This window comes from Dendropsophus ebraccatus, chromosome 6 (assembly GCF_027789765.1).
Source record: "Dendropsophus ebraccatus isolate aDenEbr1 chromosome 6, aDenEbr1.pat, whole genome shotgun sequence".
In the NCBI taxonomy this organism is placed as follows: Eukaryota; Metazoa; Chordata; class Amphibia; order Anura; family Hylidae; genus Dendropsophus; species Dendropsophus ebraccatus.
The window spans coordinates 27,638,700-27,654,853 of record NC_091459.1 but is presented as its reverse complement, the minus strand read 5'-3'; the positions used below and the strand labels follow the sequence as shown (position 1 = coordinate 27,654,853).

General features: G+C 40.6%; 1 protein-coding gene across 2 annotated transcripts in view; it reads left to right on the top strand.

The window, feature by feature from the left end:
* The window catches only part of RNGTT (RNA guanylyltransferase and 5'-phosphatase), a 267,991-nt gene that overhangs the window by 209,820 nt on the left and 42,017 nt on the right, over positions 1–16,154 (top strand). For both annotated transcript variants that reach the window (XM_069973561.1, XM_069973562.1), the window contains exon 13: positions 1,818–1,918. In XM_069973561.1, the coding sequence (XP_069829662.1) occupies positions 1,818–1,918 (101 nt within the window). The remainder of the gene's footprint in view (positions 1–1,817; positions 1,919–16,154) is intronic.

Genomic DNA, 16,154 nt, shown 5'->3' with positions numbered 1-16,154 from the left:
CCATAGGAAACCTCTCCAGCTCTGGACAATTTGTGTCTTGGCCAGAGATGTCAGCAGAGACCACTGTGTCAGACATGCAGCAGCTGATAAGTACTGAAAGACTTGAGAAGTAAACTACAAATCTATGTAATTTGTAGTTTGATTTGAAAGAAAAGTCTTTTTGCTTGATAATCCCATTAACCCCTTCCCATCAGTAATCTGTATATATACGTTCCTACTGCACATACTCCGTGAAGTAGGAATGTATATATACGTTCCTGACTTCTTCAGGGGCTTCTGATGTGTGTGGGACTGCTGCAGTGAGAGCGGTCCCACACACATCAGTATGTTCGGGGCCGGAGGTGATGAGAGGCAACTGCGATCCCGCAGCTGCATCTCATTAACCCTTTAAACGCCGCAATCTATAGTGATCGCAGCTTTTAAGGTAATTTCAAGGTACTCCGTGACAGACCAAGCATCTGTCACTGAGTGATCGGGACCCCCGCAGCCATGCCATGCTGCGAGGGTCCCGATCGCATGTACTGATGGGTGGGGGTAAGTCACTTACCTCCATCCTGTTGGATCGGCCATCTATGCATAGAGGCTGCTCTCAGGCAGGCTCTATACATAGATCGCTGATAACACTGATCTATGCTATGCTATGGCATAGCATAGATCAGTATATGCAATCTAATGATTGCATGATTTACAGTGATAAAAAGTAAAAAAAAAAAAAAAAAAAAAAAAAGTTGCCAAAAGTATTAACAAATCCTTATAACCCCCTCCCAATAAAAGTTTAAAATACCCCCTTTCCCATTATAAAAATATTAATACATAAATAAACATATTACATATCGTAGGGTACGGAATTGTCCGATCTATTAAAAAATAACATTATTGTTCCCGCATGGTGAGCGGCATAAACGGAAAAAAAAAACACCAGGATTTTAATAAATTATATATCAGGGAAAAAAAAATTTCTGTTACACAAATATGATATTAATAAAAACTAGAGATCATGGCACAAAAAAAATGACACCCCAACCAGCCCCGTAGGTGGAAAAATAATAGCGCTATGGCTCTTAGAAGGCGGGGAGGAACATTGCAATAATTTGACCCGGACTTTTGTGCATCAAAGGGCTCTGTCTTGAAGGGGTTAAGAATGAGTGGCGGTGGTGGTCTGCAAAGTTGTTCCATTTAAGGACACTGTGATCTCATTCTGTATATGTGTCATAAGTTCAGCTTTGTACAGCTGATATTGCCCTTCAGCTAATGACAGGAGGAATGGATGGATAGCAAGAAGCCACCTTTTAGCCAGGTTGACTTGCTTGGCTTGTTTCTTCTGTAGGAGTCTGGTCTCATCCATGGCCTGCTCTAGTTCTCTCCTGAGAGTATTGATGATCCTGCACACTGGGAGGGCACAACCACCCCGTATCCCCCTATCTGTGTAATTGGTTTCTTTGTGTCCCAGCACGTTTCTGTGCTTTCATCCTCCTCCTAAATCATCTTTTTTTTTTTTTTTTCAACTGAATGTAATTTGTTGTAGAACTAGAAATACAAATCCCAGTCCTGATGTTTGTTTTATCACTTTAATTGTGGTATTTTCATCTTGCTTTCTGAATGTTGTCAAATGTTTCCTCTTTATTTCCACTATAATTCAGTAAGAGCTTTAAAACTAATGTCTTTTATACTCGCCTGGGTTGCAGTGTGCAAGTGGAAGCTTTTAGCACGGCTGTTGTCATTGTTCCACCCATAGGCAGCTATCAATTCATGGTTCTTCTCCATTGAAATACCACTTTTTAATAGTACTCTCTCTTTTTTCCCCTCTCCTGTTCTAGAAATACAAAGGTGGTCGTTGTGATGACATTTTAAAATGGAAGCCACCTAACTTGAATTCTGTGGACTTTCGATTGAAAATAACAAAAGTTGGAGGAGAAGGGTGAGTTCTAATTTTCCCATGTCAAACATGCTAGAGAAAAATGTTCACCCCCAAAGTCTTAGTGGGTCTTTCATAATCAAAAATTGTCTTTTTTTTTTTTTTTGTAGTTTCTCTTATTTTATATCCCACTCTATTGGGCCCTTCCAATTATTGAATTCTGATGTTTCATTAAAGGGGTTGTCCACCGAACAATTTTTTTCTCTCAAATCAACTGGTGTCAGAAATTTATATAGATTTGTAATTTACTTCTATTAAAAGATCTCAAGTCTTCCCATACTTATCAGCTGCTGTATGTCCTGCAGGAAATGTTGTTTTCTTTTCAGTCTGACACAGTGCTCTCTGTTGACATCTCTGTCCAAGACAGGAACTGTCCAGAGCAGGAGAGGTTTTCTGTGGGAATTCGCTGCTGCTCTAGATAATTCCTGTCTTGGCCAGAGATGTCAGCAGAGAGCACTGTGTCAGACTGAAAATAAAGCATTTCCTGCATGACATACAGCAGCTGATAAGTGTGGGAAGACTTGAGATTTTATATATTACAAATCTATATAACTTTCTGACACCACTTGATTTGAAAGTTTTTCTCTGGTCAATCTCTTTTACTTCCCATGCCATATGTGTATAAATCACACACCTATCTATGCAGTTGACCTTTACAAGCATTTGTGAAAGAGTGGGGTGTTCTAAAAGGCTAAGGCCTCATTCACATGTTCAGTGATATTCAAGGTCCATAGATCTACCTTTATGATCCGTGAAAAACCGTCTGTGATTGCATCCGTGTCTGTGTTAAAATTGTACAATGCTAGTTATAATAACGTTAACATCACATATGGATTCCATTGATTTCTATGTGGAATCCCTGCTGTGATCACGCTCCAAGTTATGACATGTTATGTCCATTAAAAAAAAAAAAAAAAAAAAAAAGGATCATATGAATAGCCCAATAGAAAACAATGGGCTATAAGAAAAAAGCGCTCGTTTAGCGCTCGTTTGCTCCTCGTTCGCCGCTCGCTGCTGCCGCGTGGCAGCAGCAAGCGGGTGAGTGTGGGAGGGGCCGCGGGGAGCTGCAGGGGGGCTGCTCGGAGGATCGCTGATCGTCCGGGCAGCCCTTAGGATACAGCAGCGTCTGCTGCCGACGCTCCTATTCCACGGAGCGCCGGCAGCTGCTGTATCAGTCGTTTGGTTTTCAACATGTTGAAAACCAAACGACTGCAACAATCAGCCGACATGAGCGATCGTTAATCGTTGCTGTCAATTCCAAGGGACGAGTAACGGCCGACATCGGCCGAGTACGGCCGATAATCGTTCCGTGAAATAGGGCCTTTACTTCCCTCCTAGATCTTTCAGGATTTAACTGTAAAGCCCCTATTACACAAGGCGATATTGAGGAGCAAACGAGCGCTGTCAGCGGGTGATCGCTAGAACGTCCGGACAGCCCATAGAGGATAGCGGCCGATAATCGTTATGTGTAATAGGGCCTTTAGTGGTATTATTGAAAAGTGAAGGTGTTTAGGAGCCACAGCAACTAAGCTGAAAAGTGCGGGTAGTGCCAAAAAGTTGACAGCACTCTGCTAACACCTAATTCACTATTTTATACTATACTTTTCTTTGACCTGCATAGTACTACTCCAGCTACTCTGCAAGATCGAGAATATCATACTGTAATTTATTGGTTTGTGCAATTACACATACCATGATGTCAAATATATATATATATATATATATATATATATATATATATTAAATTTGAAACAGGAGGTTATGTAAACCTTTTTTATAGCATTGCATAGGTCAGTGAGATTGGTTCTCTACTAATAGTCTGACAAGACTCTATTAGCAGAGACACTTTGGCAATGATGGAAGACAAGTATAGACCTCCGGTTTGTGAAGTGACCCATAGACATCCAGCAATGATAATTGAGTGCTGATCAGTGGTGCAGATTGGACACCTGGCAGGTGCAGGAATGCTAGTGTCAGTCATTAGCAGTGGGGGTCTGCTACACATGGCAGCCGACCCCCGATATTTATGGAGTGGGCTTAGCCCCTAAGTCTGCTCCATTCACACCTTCACGTCAGTTAACGTAAATAGCAGTATGGATGACATGAAGGCGTTAAATGCAGCTGTCAGTGGGATCTAAATTGTGAGCAGTGGGTGGAGCTGTGCAAAGGCCCATCCTATAAAATATGAGAGACTGGTTACCCAGGTGACATTAGCGAGGGGGCACACAGTAGAGAACATGGCGGGTGCACGGTAAGGAATCTGCCATGTTCTTTGTTTTTATTGCACAGCTTAGCATAGAGCACAGGTGTCAAACTCAGGCCCTCTAGCTGTTACAAAGCTAAAGCTTTGACTGTCCAGGCATGATGGGAATTGTAGTTTTGCAACAGCTGGAGGGCCTGAGTTTGACGTCCCTGGCATAGAGTATCGAATACCAGGGTACTGTATTGTTTTTTTAGCACTTGCCATGGAAACTGGTATCGAAATTTTGATGCCTCATGTATCCCTCAGGCTGGGTTCACACTACGTTTTTTTTTTTTTTTTTTTCATCCGTATTTTATTTTATTTATTTTTTGCAAAAGTCGGATGAAAAAAAAACCCTGGTGATCGTTTTTTTTTTTTGTTTTTTTAACGGACACAAAAATTAGGTTGACTACTTTTTGTGTACTGTAACAAAAACGTATGCGTTTTGATCCATTTTGTTTTATAATGAAAGTCAATGGAAAAACAGATGCACACAAATGCTTCAGTTTTTTTCATCCGTTTTTTTTTTTTTTTTTTTTTTGTGTGCCAAAAACGGATTGCAAAAACGTAACGTGGCTGTATACGTATGGTATAATGTATTGTACACTATATCCTACTGTAAGTTAAAGAACCTAAACAGTCACTGAGAAGTTACAAGACTACATAAAGGCAGGAGGCAGCAGGTAACAGAACGGTTTTCTTTATACCTTAAGTGTTGCGATACATTTTTTTTTTCTAAGATAAAAGGAAAGAGTTTCCTGTGAAATGCTTAATAAAGGTCAGCAACAGCCGCCGTATTCCTTATGATCTGCCGCATCTAGGATGCTCTAGTGTTTAATACACCTTGTTGTTTCTGAGGAATTTCTTAGAGCGAGCACTACATCAGCCGCCACTAGAAGGGACTTCTATCACTAATGATTGAAGACGTGTAGCAGCACTCATCGCCGTACAATCACCAGGGTCACACTTCATACCAATTATTACTATTGATAATTTTTTCTAACGGTTATCGATATTTTCATAGCTACAACCATTGTGTTGTGGGCGCTACATCAGGGCACATTCTCCCGGCGGCATGCCAAGCTTTTTCTTGTTTGTTTGCTTGGTTATACCTTTTTTTTTTTTTTTTTCCTTTGTTATGTTACAAAGATTCATCTTAAACAATTAAGCCGACAGGTTTGGCTGTCCTAGTTCCATCCTAGTCATTTAGAGTGATAGATGGACTGTACGTTTTAAATGAGAGAATCCGCATTCATTCAGAGCTTGATTTACCAGCTTTTTCTCTGTTTTTTGGGCATTATGCCAGTTAGTAACATTTATGCCTTTGGGAAATGAGGTTTTTAAGCATTCTGACGCCTTTCGAAATGCACCAGTGATCTTTCTGCGCAAGACCACCATGATCTGCATCCATAAATTGTATAGGGTATGTTATGTGGCTTGTTATGGTTACTTATTGTAGTAGGAATTTATATGCCTTGGTTTTAGTTTATAAAATTAGGACTATGCGTACACAGTCTGTAGAATGCAGAGTGGCCATCCTGGCAGGCACTGTAGTGGTGGGCATTAGTGGGGACCACCCTATATCTCTTTGGCATGTAAGGATAAGAACTCGGAAACTGCTCAGTATAATATTATGTGTGTGCAGGTTAACACCTAGACACATGGGGGAGATTTATCAAACATGGTGTAAAGTGAAACTCGCTCAGTTGCCCCTAGCAACCAATCAGATTCCACCTTTCATTTTCCAAATAATCTGTGAGGAATGAGAGGTGGAATCTGATTGGTTACTAGGGGCAACTGAGCCGGTTTCACTCTACACCATGTGTGATAAATCTCCCTCATGATAGATGTGCAGTTTAGTTTTATGTTTTAGAGCCATTTTATACTGCAGTGTGACCAAACCGGCGCTACATATCAGACTAAAAGTGATTATTAGAAAATCTTGTCACCAGTTATTTATGTTGCAAACTGATGATACTGTTAGATAGCTGTAAGGACAAGGAGACACATGTTACTTTTCATATAGCCAGCTGTGCTTCCAGGATTTAGAAACATGCTTTTATTCTGGTACAAGTAGTCAAAGAAGCTTTTCATAGCTCCTAATCTGTTGCTGGCTTAAAAGGGTTATCCAGGTTTACAAAAACATGGCCACTTTTGCACCACTCTTGTCTCCAGTTTGGGTGGGGTTTGAAACTCTGTTCCATTGAAATAAATGGAGCTTAATTGCAAACCACACCTGAACTGGAGACAAGAGTGGTGCAAAAGTGGCCATGTTTTTGTAGCGCTGGATAACCCCTTTAACCCCTTAAGGTCAAAGCCTATTTTCGTTTTTGCGCTTTTGCTTATTCCATTTTAAGTTTAAAAGTCCATAGCGCTTGCATTTTTTCACCTAGAGACGTATATGAGCGCTTATTTTTTGCGAAACCAATTGTACTTTGCAATGACAGGCATTATTTTTCCATAACATATGCTGCGAAACCGGAAAAAAATCATTTGTGCTGTCAAATTGAAAAAAAAAACGAATTTGTTTTGATTTCGGGGAGTTTTGCATTTACGCCGTCCGTCCTATGGTAAAACTGACTTGTTATGCATGTTCCTCAAGTCGTTACGATTACTATGATATATAACATGTATAACTTATATTGTATCGGATGGCCTGTAAAAAATTCAAACCATTGTTAACAAATATACGTTCCTTAAAATCGCTCCATTCCCAGGCTTATAGCGCTTTTATCCTTTGGTCTATGGGGCTGTGTGAGGTGTCAGTTTTTGCGCCATGATGTGTTCTTTCTATCGGTACCTTGATTGCGCATATACGACTTTTTGATCGTTTTTTATTACATTTTTTCTGGATTTGATGCGACCAAAAATGCGCAATTTTGCACTTTGGAATTTTTTTGCGCTGACGCCGTTTACCGTGCGAGATCAGGAATGTGATTAATTAATAGTTCGGGCGATTACGCGCGCGGCGATACTAAATATGTTTATTTATTTATTAATTTATATTTATAAAATGGGAAAAGGGGGGTGATTTGGACTTTTATTAGGGGAGGGGATTTTTTATTAATAAAAACACTTTTTTACTTTTTTTTTTTTACTGTAACTAGAAGCCCCCCTGGGGGACTTGTATATAGACAGCACTGATCTCTCATAGAGATCAATGCTGTGTATATACACAGCAAAGATCGATTAGATCGGTCATAGATTACTATGGCCTGCTGCAGGCCATAGCAATCTATTGCCGAGCCGGGATCAGCGTCATTCCGACGCTGAGGCCCGGCACGGGCAGAAGAACAGATCTCCCCCCCCGCGATCGCATCGCGGGGGGGAGATCCGTCCCACTAGACACCAGGGATGTGTTTACCTAAGCCTCTAAGTGCAGCTGTCAGGTTTGACAGCTGCACTTAGAGGCTTAATTAGCCGGCGCGGCAACGGGACCCGCACCGGCTAATAGAGGCACTGCCCGGCTGCACGTGTCAGCCGGGATCAGCGCCGTTCAGAGCGGCACCATGACGTATCAGATACGTCATGGGTCGCTAAGGGGTTAAAGCATCCCCCCCCCCCTGCTTGATTGACATCTGGAAGTCCAAGCAGGTTCAGGTATGGGACAGGGAGGAGGTGTTGCAGTTTGGTGTAATCCAGGAGTTTTGGAAAGCCTCTTTGACTCTTTATATATCTTTCTATAATTTGGAAGCACAGACAGATTTATGAAAGGTACAATGTGTCTCCCTGATCTTACGGCTATCTAACAGTGTCAAAAGTTAGGAATGTGAATTTCAGCTGGCATGTTCCCTTTAAGATATTTATCAATTTGGGACCCGTCTATTGCTTTTATATGTTTTATACCTAGTAGCTATAGTGTGTGGGAGAAATAAGATGATACTTCTTTGTGATACACAGCTCTTAATAAGGTTTTATCTACAGGCTACTAACCTCTAGTGCAGGAGCGATTTACTGCACACTATAAGCAATTCATACCAACCTCCTTTTGCCTTTATGCTTTAGACTTTTTTAGATTTATCAGATAAAACAAATACATTCTGTGAGAGCAGTGAAGTGTGACGGTAGATAAGAGAGAAAAGATGTTTTCCAGCTAAAATTAATTCAGGCAATCAATATGGCTAGAAGAGACTTCTCCATCCCCCTGCAATGATGGTTATATTAGAGAAATTAAATTCAGAGTTTTCTTATGGCTTCCCTGAAGCTTCTGAGGTTGAGTGTGTGGTTTAACTGCAGGTATTACTAGTGAAATGAAATAAATATATATATAATATTTATATTTGTAAAGGAGAAGTCCGGCATAAAAAAAACAAAACAAAAAAAACAGTATGGGCAGGGGGTAGAGGGAACATAATAAAGAAAGTATACTAACCAGTCCCCCGTGTCCCTGCGTCCCAGACCCCTGCAAGCATCCTCCGTCTTCCCTCCTGCAACGTCACAACCTGGCTGATAGATGCCCCTGTTCAGCAGGTCAGTGACTGGGGTGAAACACAGCTGCAGTCACTGACAGGCTGAGCAGGCCATTTCCCGCCCTCTCATGGTTGGGGTCCAGAAGTCTGTTGACGCGCAACTGAGGGGGCATGGTTAATGGTAAGTATACTTTCTTTACTATGTCACTCCCCCACAGACACACACCCTGTCTGCCCTGTAGTTTTTCATTTCACCAAACTTTTCCTTTAAAGGCAAACTGCCAGTTTCCCATTGTTAGTCACAAGAGCAGGGCTCACTTGCCTTTTACACTGCTTCGCGTACCGGCCTGTTCCTAAAAAATTATCTTTTTTATCCCCAGACTGACAGGTGTGCTCCAAACAACCTCTGCCCACCATGCTCACTAGGCAATGCTGTCTTCAGGCCAATGCCGACCTCCTCCAAAATGTTTGATAACAGAGGAGGAGGGCAGTGGCCTGAAGACACAGCCAAGGCTGGAGAACGTGGAAGGCAGGGACAACGATCGTTTTTAGGAACAGGTTGGATCAGAGAACCGTGCCAAAGGTAAGTATGCACCGTTTGTGTGATCGGCAATGGGAAACTGGCAGCTGTTAGTTTGCCTTTATCGATATATAATTCGATCAAAACCAATGAATACCAATGAAATGAGTGAATGCCTTGTCTACAAGAGCTTATAATGTAAAGGAATCAATTAGTAATTTTTACAGCCTATTCCTTTATATGATTTAACCAAAGGTGAATCGTTTGTGATTTGCTTAAAGGGGAACTTCAGGTAGAGGATAAAAAAAATGAAACTTCTGCAGAAGCATATTGCATTACTTACCTTTCTATCCCAGTTTTGAAACTACCAAAAATCCATTTGTTGGGGGGGGGAAGTTTGCTCTGTTTTGTGTTCCTCTCCTTCCTGGTTTAGCATTTCCCTGAATGCAATGCTTTTCCTCATGTGATCATCATAGCCCCTACTCATCACAATCAGTAAAATTAGTGCAGCAACTGCATCTGGCCGGACAGAGATGGTGAATTCACTCAGGGGATTGGGTTATCCAGCCAAGCCTCCTGTGACATAACGCCCTGCCCCCTGTCTGCATCATCAGCAAACACCCACAATGTGAGAGACATGGAAGATTTGTCTCCTTAGGGTGGATAGCAGAAGGAGCAGGAGACAATGTGGATTTGCATAGAGGCCATTTTTTTCACTTCCTGGATTTCTATCAGCTACCAGTGTGGCAGAACCGTACAGATACAGTAATACATTGTATAGACACATATATATAACTTTTAATGTACTTTTAATAGAAAACAAGTTTTTCTTATCCGGAGTTCCCCTTTAATGGCAAAAAAATAAGAAATAGGTAAAAAGTTAAACCAAAGGTAAAGTTTTGCGTGACTTTTTCCTATTTAAAGGGGTTATCCAGCACTACAAAAACATGGCTACTTCCTTCCAGTGACAGCACCACCCTTGTCTCAAGTTTGGGTGCAGGTTTTGTAACTCAGTTCTATTGAAGTGAATGGAGCTTAAAGGGGTTATCCAACGCTACAAAAACATGGCCACTTTCTTCCAGAGACAGCACCACTCTTGTCTCCAGTTTGGGTGGGGTTTGCCACTTGGTTCCATTGAAGTGAATGGAGCTTAATTGCAAACCACACCTGATCTGGAGACAAGAGTTGTGCTGTCTCTGAAAGAAAGTGGCCATGTTTTTGTAGCTCTGGATAACCCCTTTAAACCGCGATACCCTAAATTTCTTTTGCGGATATTCATTCTTAATGCAAAATTTGGCCAAGCTGTTGGACGCAGTTTAGCCACATGCTTTTTCTCATCTTTTATTTACTTTTATTAAATACAGATTGGAATAATGTTATTTCCATCTCTATGTAAAAAGAATAGTGCTGTGTTGAAGGAATCATTCCCAATCATTCCCTATTTTATAAACTGAGTCTAGATGACATTTCCCAAATCATTGTGTTCTGTGGTTTCTTTTCATGTAGTCTATTCTTCTTCTTCTTTTTTTTTTTTTTTTTTTTTTTTTTTTTGTTTACTGGAAATTTCCCACCATCATCTTGTTTTATGTGTGTGTCGCCCTACCTTTTGTCACTGGCCGTTTCTCTTCTCTTTCCCTTGTCTGTGCCCCAAGCGTTTCATGAAGATATTGTGTTGTGGAGGAACATTTTGGCTCCTGAACATGGAAAACGATTTGCTTTCCCGCTTCAGGCTTTTATGAAGAAAACAATCTTTAGGAGTTTGTAAATGGTTCTTGTCAGCTATTTGGGGGAGAAAGAAAAGCTTCATGTCAAAGTAAAGTCAAGCAAAGAAACTCCATGACTTATGACATTTACTCGACTACCTGTTGTTTTAGCAAGTGTGCGGAGACTCGATATGAGGTTAATTAATATGGGACGTTAAAGGTCCTGATTGGTTGCGGTCTGGGTGTTCAGACCCCCATAATTATTGGAAGCACCCCCCAACTTACCGCAATATTTGTCTTGCTGCAGGAGATTGACCTAATAGACCTACAATGGTGAAGTAAAGTAGAGCAAGGGAGGAAGTGTTTTTTCCTGAGTTAGGGTATGTTCATATATCGTTTTTAGCCGCACGTCCGGCTACACGGAAGAAATCAGTGAAAAAAGGATGCTGCCATGCAGCCCGACGTACGGCCGACGGCCAGATGACGGCCACATTGACTTTAATGAGCAGGACGGAGTCATTCTGCTTTCCCGAGGTCAAATTGAAAAAGAAAAATTTGCAACGTTCACAATATGGTAAAACGGACACGTTATCATTATTCCTCTAGTCAGTAAGATTACAATAATACACAATTTGCATATACAGTATAGTTTCTTTTATGAACTACTACTTTTAAAGTAAAAACTTTTTACAAAACAACATGGCTTTAAATCGCCGTACAGTATATTCTGACTAGAGATGAGCGGATTTCCCGAAGTTCGGGTTTGTATGAACCTGAACTATCGACATCTGACTCCCGCTGTCTGCCGGCTCCGTGGAGTGGGTGGATACAGCCTAAGGAACGCCTAGAAAACTGGGATACAGCCATTGGCATAGGCTGTATCCCAGTTTTCTAGGCGTTCATTATGCTGTATCCACCCGCTGCACGGAGCCGGCAGACAGCGGGAATCAGATGCCAATAGTTCAGGTTCATACAAACCCGAACTTCGGGAAATCCGCTCATCTCTAGTCAGAATATACTGTACGGCGATTTAAAGCCATGTTGTTTTGTAAAAAGTTTTTACTTTAAAAGTAGTAGTTCATAAAAGAAACTATACTGTATATGCAAATTGTGTATTATTGTAATCTTACTGACTAGAGGAATAATGATAACGTGTCCGTTTTACCATATTGTGAACGTTGCAAATTTTTCTTTTTCAATTTGACCTCGGGAAATCTGCTCATCTCTAATTCTGACCCTCATAACTTTTTCACTTCTTCAGAGCTTTTTCAGGGCTCATTTTTGCACCATGATCTATGGTTTATATCTTTGGTATAGATGGGAAGGTTTAGATTTCGTTTTGTTTGGGATGTAACACTATTCTGGCTTTTTTTTGTTGTTGTTTTTTGCAGCTCATTGTGTAATTTTTATTATGCCATGGATTTATATATATTTTTTTCATAAATTCTCTCTAGTGGACTTGTATGAGCAATCACTCAATATACAGTATACTGCATTGCTGCATTGGACCAACCGCACCACCACCATGTGCAACAATACCATTTTAGCTTGGATACGCTGGGAAAAGCTGGATCCAGTCCTGGGACAATTCTCCCAGTTTCCCAGGACTGGATTCAGCTTTCCCCAGCACCAGGAGAGAGGCAGTCCGTTAAATGGCAGCCAGCTGATGAGTGGATTGCAGAGATTACGAATTGCTTCACTTCATTTTTACTGTAAATTCGCTCATCTCTACTTGTCACCTTTAGATTTGGCAGTAAGAAGATTATTAAAGACTTTAAAGTGACTCTGTACCCACAATCTGACCCCCCCAAACCACTTGTACCTTCGGATAGCTGCTTTTAATCCAAGATCTGTCCTGGGGTACGTTTGGCAGGTGATGCAGTAATTGTCCTAAAAAAAACAACTTTTAAACTTGCAGCCCTGTGCCCAACAGGAGTGTCTGTGCCCTGTCCCTCCTCCCCGCCCTCTTCATCATTAGGAATGCCACTGAAACATTTACTCCTGTCTGAACATTGCACAAGTGCCCTAATGATCCAGCCCATGTGCCATGCTTACACAGCTGATGAATAGGAGACAGTCTGCCTGAATCATTCCTAATGATGAGGAGGGCGGGGAGGAGGGACAGAGAGGTTGTGCCAGCCTAATGCATACACAATCTAGGCCATGCCCATTGGACACGGGGCTGCAAGTTTAAAAGTTGTTTTTAGGACAATAACTGCATCACCCGCCGAACGGACCCCAGGACAGATCTTGGATTAAAAGCAGCTGTCCGAAAATACGAGCGGTTGGGGGGGGGGGGCAGATTGGGGGTACAGAGTCGCTTTAATAAGAGCAGTTTATTTAGAATGGAGGGGGCGGAAACCAGACTGAAGGGGGTCAAGAAGAGCATTTTTAGAGAGATAGGATAGGTAGGAAAAAGCCAGACGTTCCAAGACAGATAGTGTTTGAAAGTTGAACGAAAAATACCAGAGGAAAGGGAGCGGTTAAATAGGAATGAGGAGTTTTTAAGGGTTTATCCAGCAATACAAAAACATGGCCACTTTCTTCCAGAGACAGCACCCCTCTTGTCTCCAGTTTGGGTGCAGGTTTTGTAACTGTGTTCCATTGAAGTAAATGGAGATTAATTGCAAACCACACCTGACCTGGAGACAAGAGCGCTGGCCATGTTTTTGTAGCGCTGGATAACCCCTTTAATGTGAGCTGGAATGGGATCCACACTACTCATGTACATTTTTCCTGTAAAAAATAAAAAAAGGGATTAATATTTGTAATTACATCATTTTCAGTTTCCGTCAGTTATTCTTATTATATAAAATCTCTATGAATTTTCCTAAACTGTTGTGTCAAAACTTAAAATGTGTATTAGCTTTCAGACATGCATAGTTGGTTAGATGCTTGAAGCATACTGTAAGTATGATCAATGAAATTGTGTATCTAGGCCTTCTATAGCTCCAATAAAACCTCTGTGATCAATATTCAAAGGTCTGTCTTTTCATGTTTTATCAAATCACTACGGTAGTGGCACGCCATTCGTCCATTCCTCGGAGATCCTTCTTTTGAAAGATGACAGAGTCTTCTGATCTGATTTTTTTTTTTCCTTTTGAGAAGACTTGGCCCTCTCACTTGTTCACTTCTTTAAAGGGGAAGGTTTTTGAAAGAGTCCAGGTTAAACAAACACACAACGATTCTTTTTGATTCATTTTTTGGTATTTGTTTGTGTTCGTTTTACCAACCGATATTCGGAAGCAAATTTTTGTGACCTGTAATAACAATGTCACAAAACAGATTTATTGTATGTATGGTAGTAAAACGGGCACTGGCTGAATTAAATAGGAAGATATAACGTATAGAGAAGCAACCGCCAGTTCTGCCGCAGTCTGCAGCTATGCAACTGGTTTGAATACCCCGTTGTTTAACCTCGGTGCCATAATTGCTGTCATTTTTAATACACCTCTTCTTTCTAAATACAGTACATCGAACAATTCCTGCAGATCACTGACGCTTGTTAAGACTAATTAATTAATCTGTTCTATCCAGAAAAAAAAGTGAGAAAGCAAGAGGATAGGTCAACTTTATGGCACCCAACAAAGCTGTGTAAGCCAAGCTGTGCAAATAATTAAATTGTTTTGAGCTAATGATTCCAACATGTTTTATCCTGTTTTTTTAAATATATTAACATCAAATTTAATGAATTTTAAAGTTAACTAAAAAATTACCCACATGTTTTCGGACTAAGAAGTATAGGCAGCCCCATGGATATTATTTTTTCTCACGGCTGAAGTTTAAGGACCTTATTAGTTTACAGTTTAGCTTCAGTTTGGTCAACCGTGCGAGCTTTATGGCTGCTTTAGATTAATGCAGATCTCCATGTTTTGCTATAAAATGTTCTCGAAAACTTAATTATCAACTTATTGTATTAAAATGAGATAGGGGAACGTCTTTACCCTCAGATGTCAATTTTTATCAACAGCGTACATGACCTTCCGATTAATCTTTTGCTGGCTCAAAACAGTGCCAGGTAACTTCCCCTTCTGGAGGAGTTTCTGGTTTGACTTCTCAAGTCATGTTCTAAGGGGACATTCACACGTCCGCAGAATTCCATCCATTCACGGACGGTGTTCTGTGGACTGGACCTGAAAGCTCCCAGCATCATGATTGATTAGGATGTTGGGAGCTCCTAAATAGTTTAAAAGTTGGGCTAGTGTACTGACACAGCCGCGTGTCAGTACATTATTAGTGTGAACTTTTAACTCAGTTTTTAACCCACGGTATTTACCATTAGGTCGTAAAAAAAATTTAAAAAAAAGAAAAAATAGAAATTTTCCAATGTTTGCTTAGATTAAATTTTCTCATTTTTACAAGAAACATGAGAGAAAAAGCACCCCCCCAATAAGTCACCTAATTTTGGAAAGTACACCCCTTAAAGAATTCATCCAGCGGTATAGTGAGTATTTTGACCTTACGGGTGTTAGAGAAATGTATTAACCATTAGGGTATATACACACTGAGTAATTCTCACGGATAACTTACAGCGGATTCCATCACACTCTCCCACTTGACTCTCCACCCATCCTATAGACTCCATTCTATGCTCAGGCAGATTCCGCCACCTGCTTATAGAGTTATTTTTAATTATCAGGTGTCATTTCTTCATCTGTGTACCATACTATTTCTGTGGACTGCTAAGCCTTCTTGAGTACTACACATCTACTCATACTTCCCTAAACTTTTCAGTGATCTCACAAACAAGGCGGTCAGGCTGGATTCACACCCAACATTTGAAGTTACAAATGACAGCTGTCAAAGTTTAAAGCTACATATTAAAACACATTTTTGAATTTTTGATTTTGGGGTTGCTTTTTTGTGTGCTTAGCATATTTCACCTCCTTCAGATTGCATCTATATCATGTGATGTTTTGCCCATGAAGAACAAAAAAAAGGGAAAAAAAAGTTTAACATAATGAATAACTTAATCGCATATGAGCAATGGCTTTTTTTTTTTTTTTTTTTCTAATGTTTCAAAACATAGAAAAAATGAGTTTATTCCTGCATATTTTAGATTATCTTCCTTTCCTCTGATAGTGAGCTATCCGGTGTGACATGATAAAAGAGCTATCCTGTCCCATGTACTCTGAGCTAATCTGATGTCTTTCCTTGCTGACCTTCCCTTCTTCTCACTCTATTATGCCAAAACACCAGTAATAGACTGCAACTGCTTCTCACACCTTGTTTTTTCTGTTTATTGTATAACATGTTTCTTCTTTCTTTTATTTGGTAACTGGGAGATTTCTGGACAATTATAGGGAGCATGCCAGCAAAAAAGAGCATCACAGGCTCCTGAAAGGTGGCACTTTTATCCAATAAG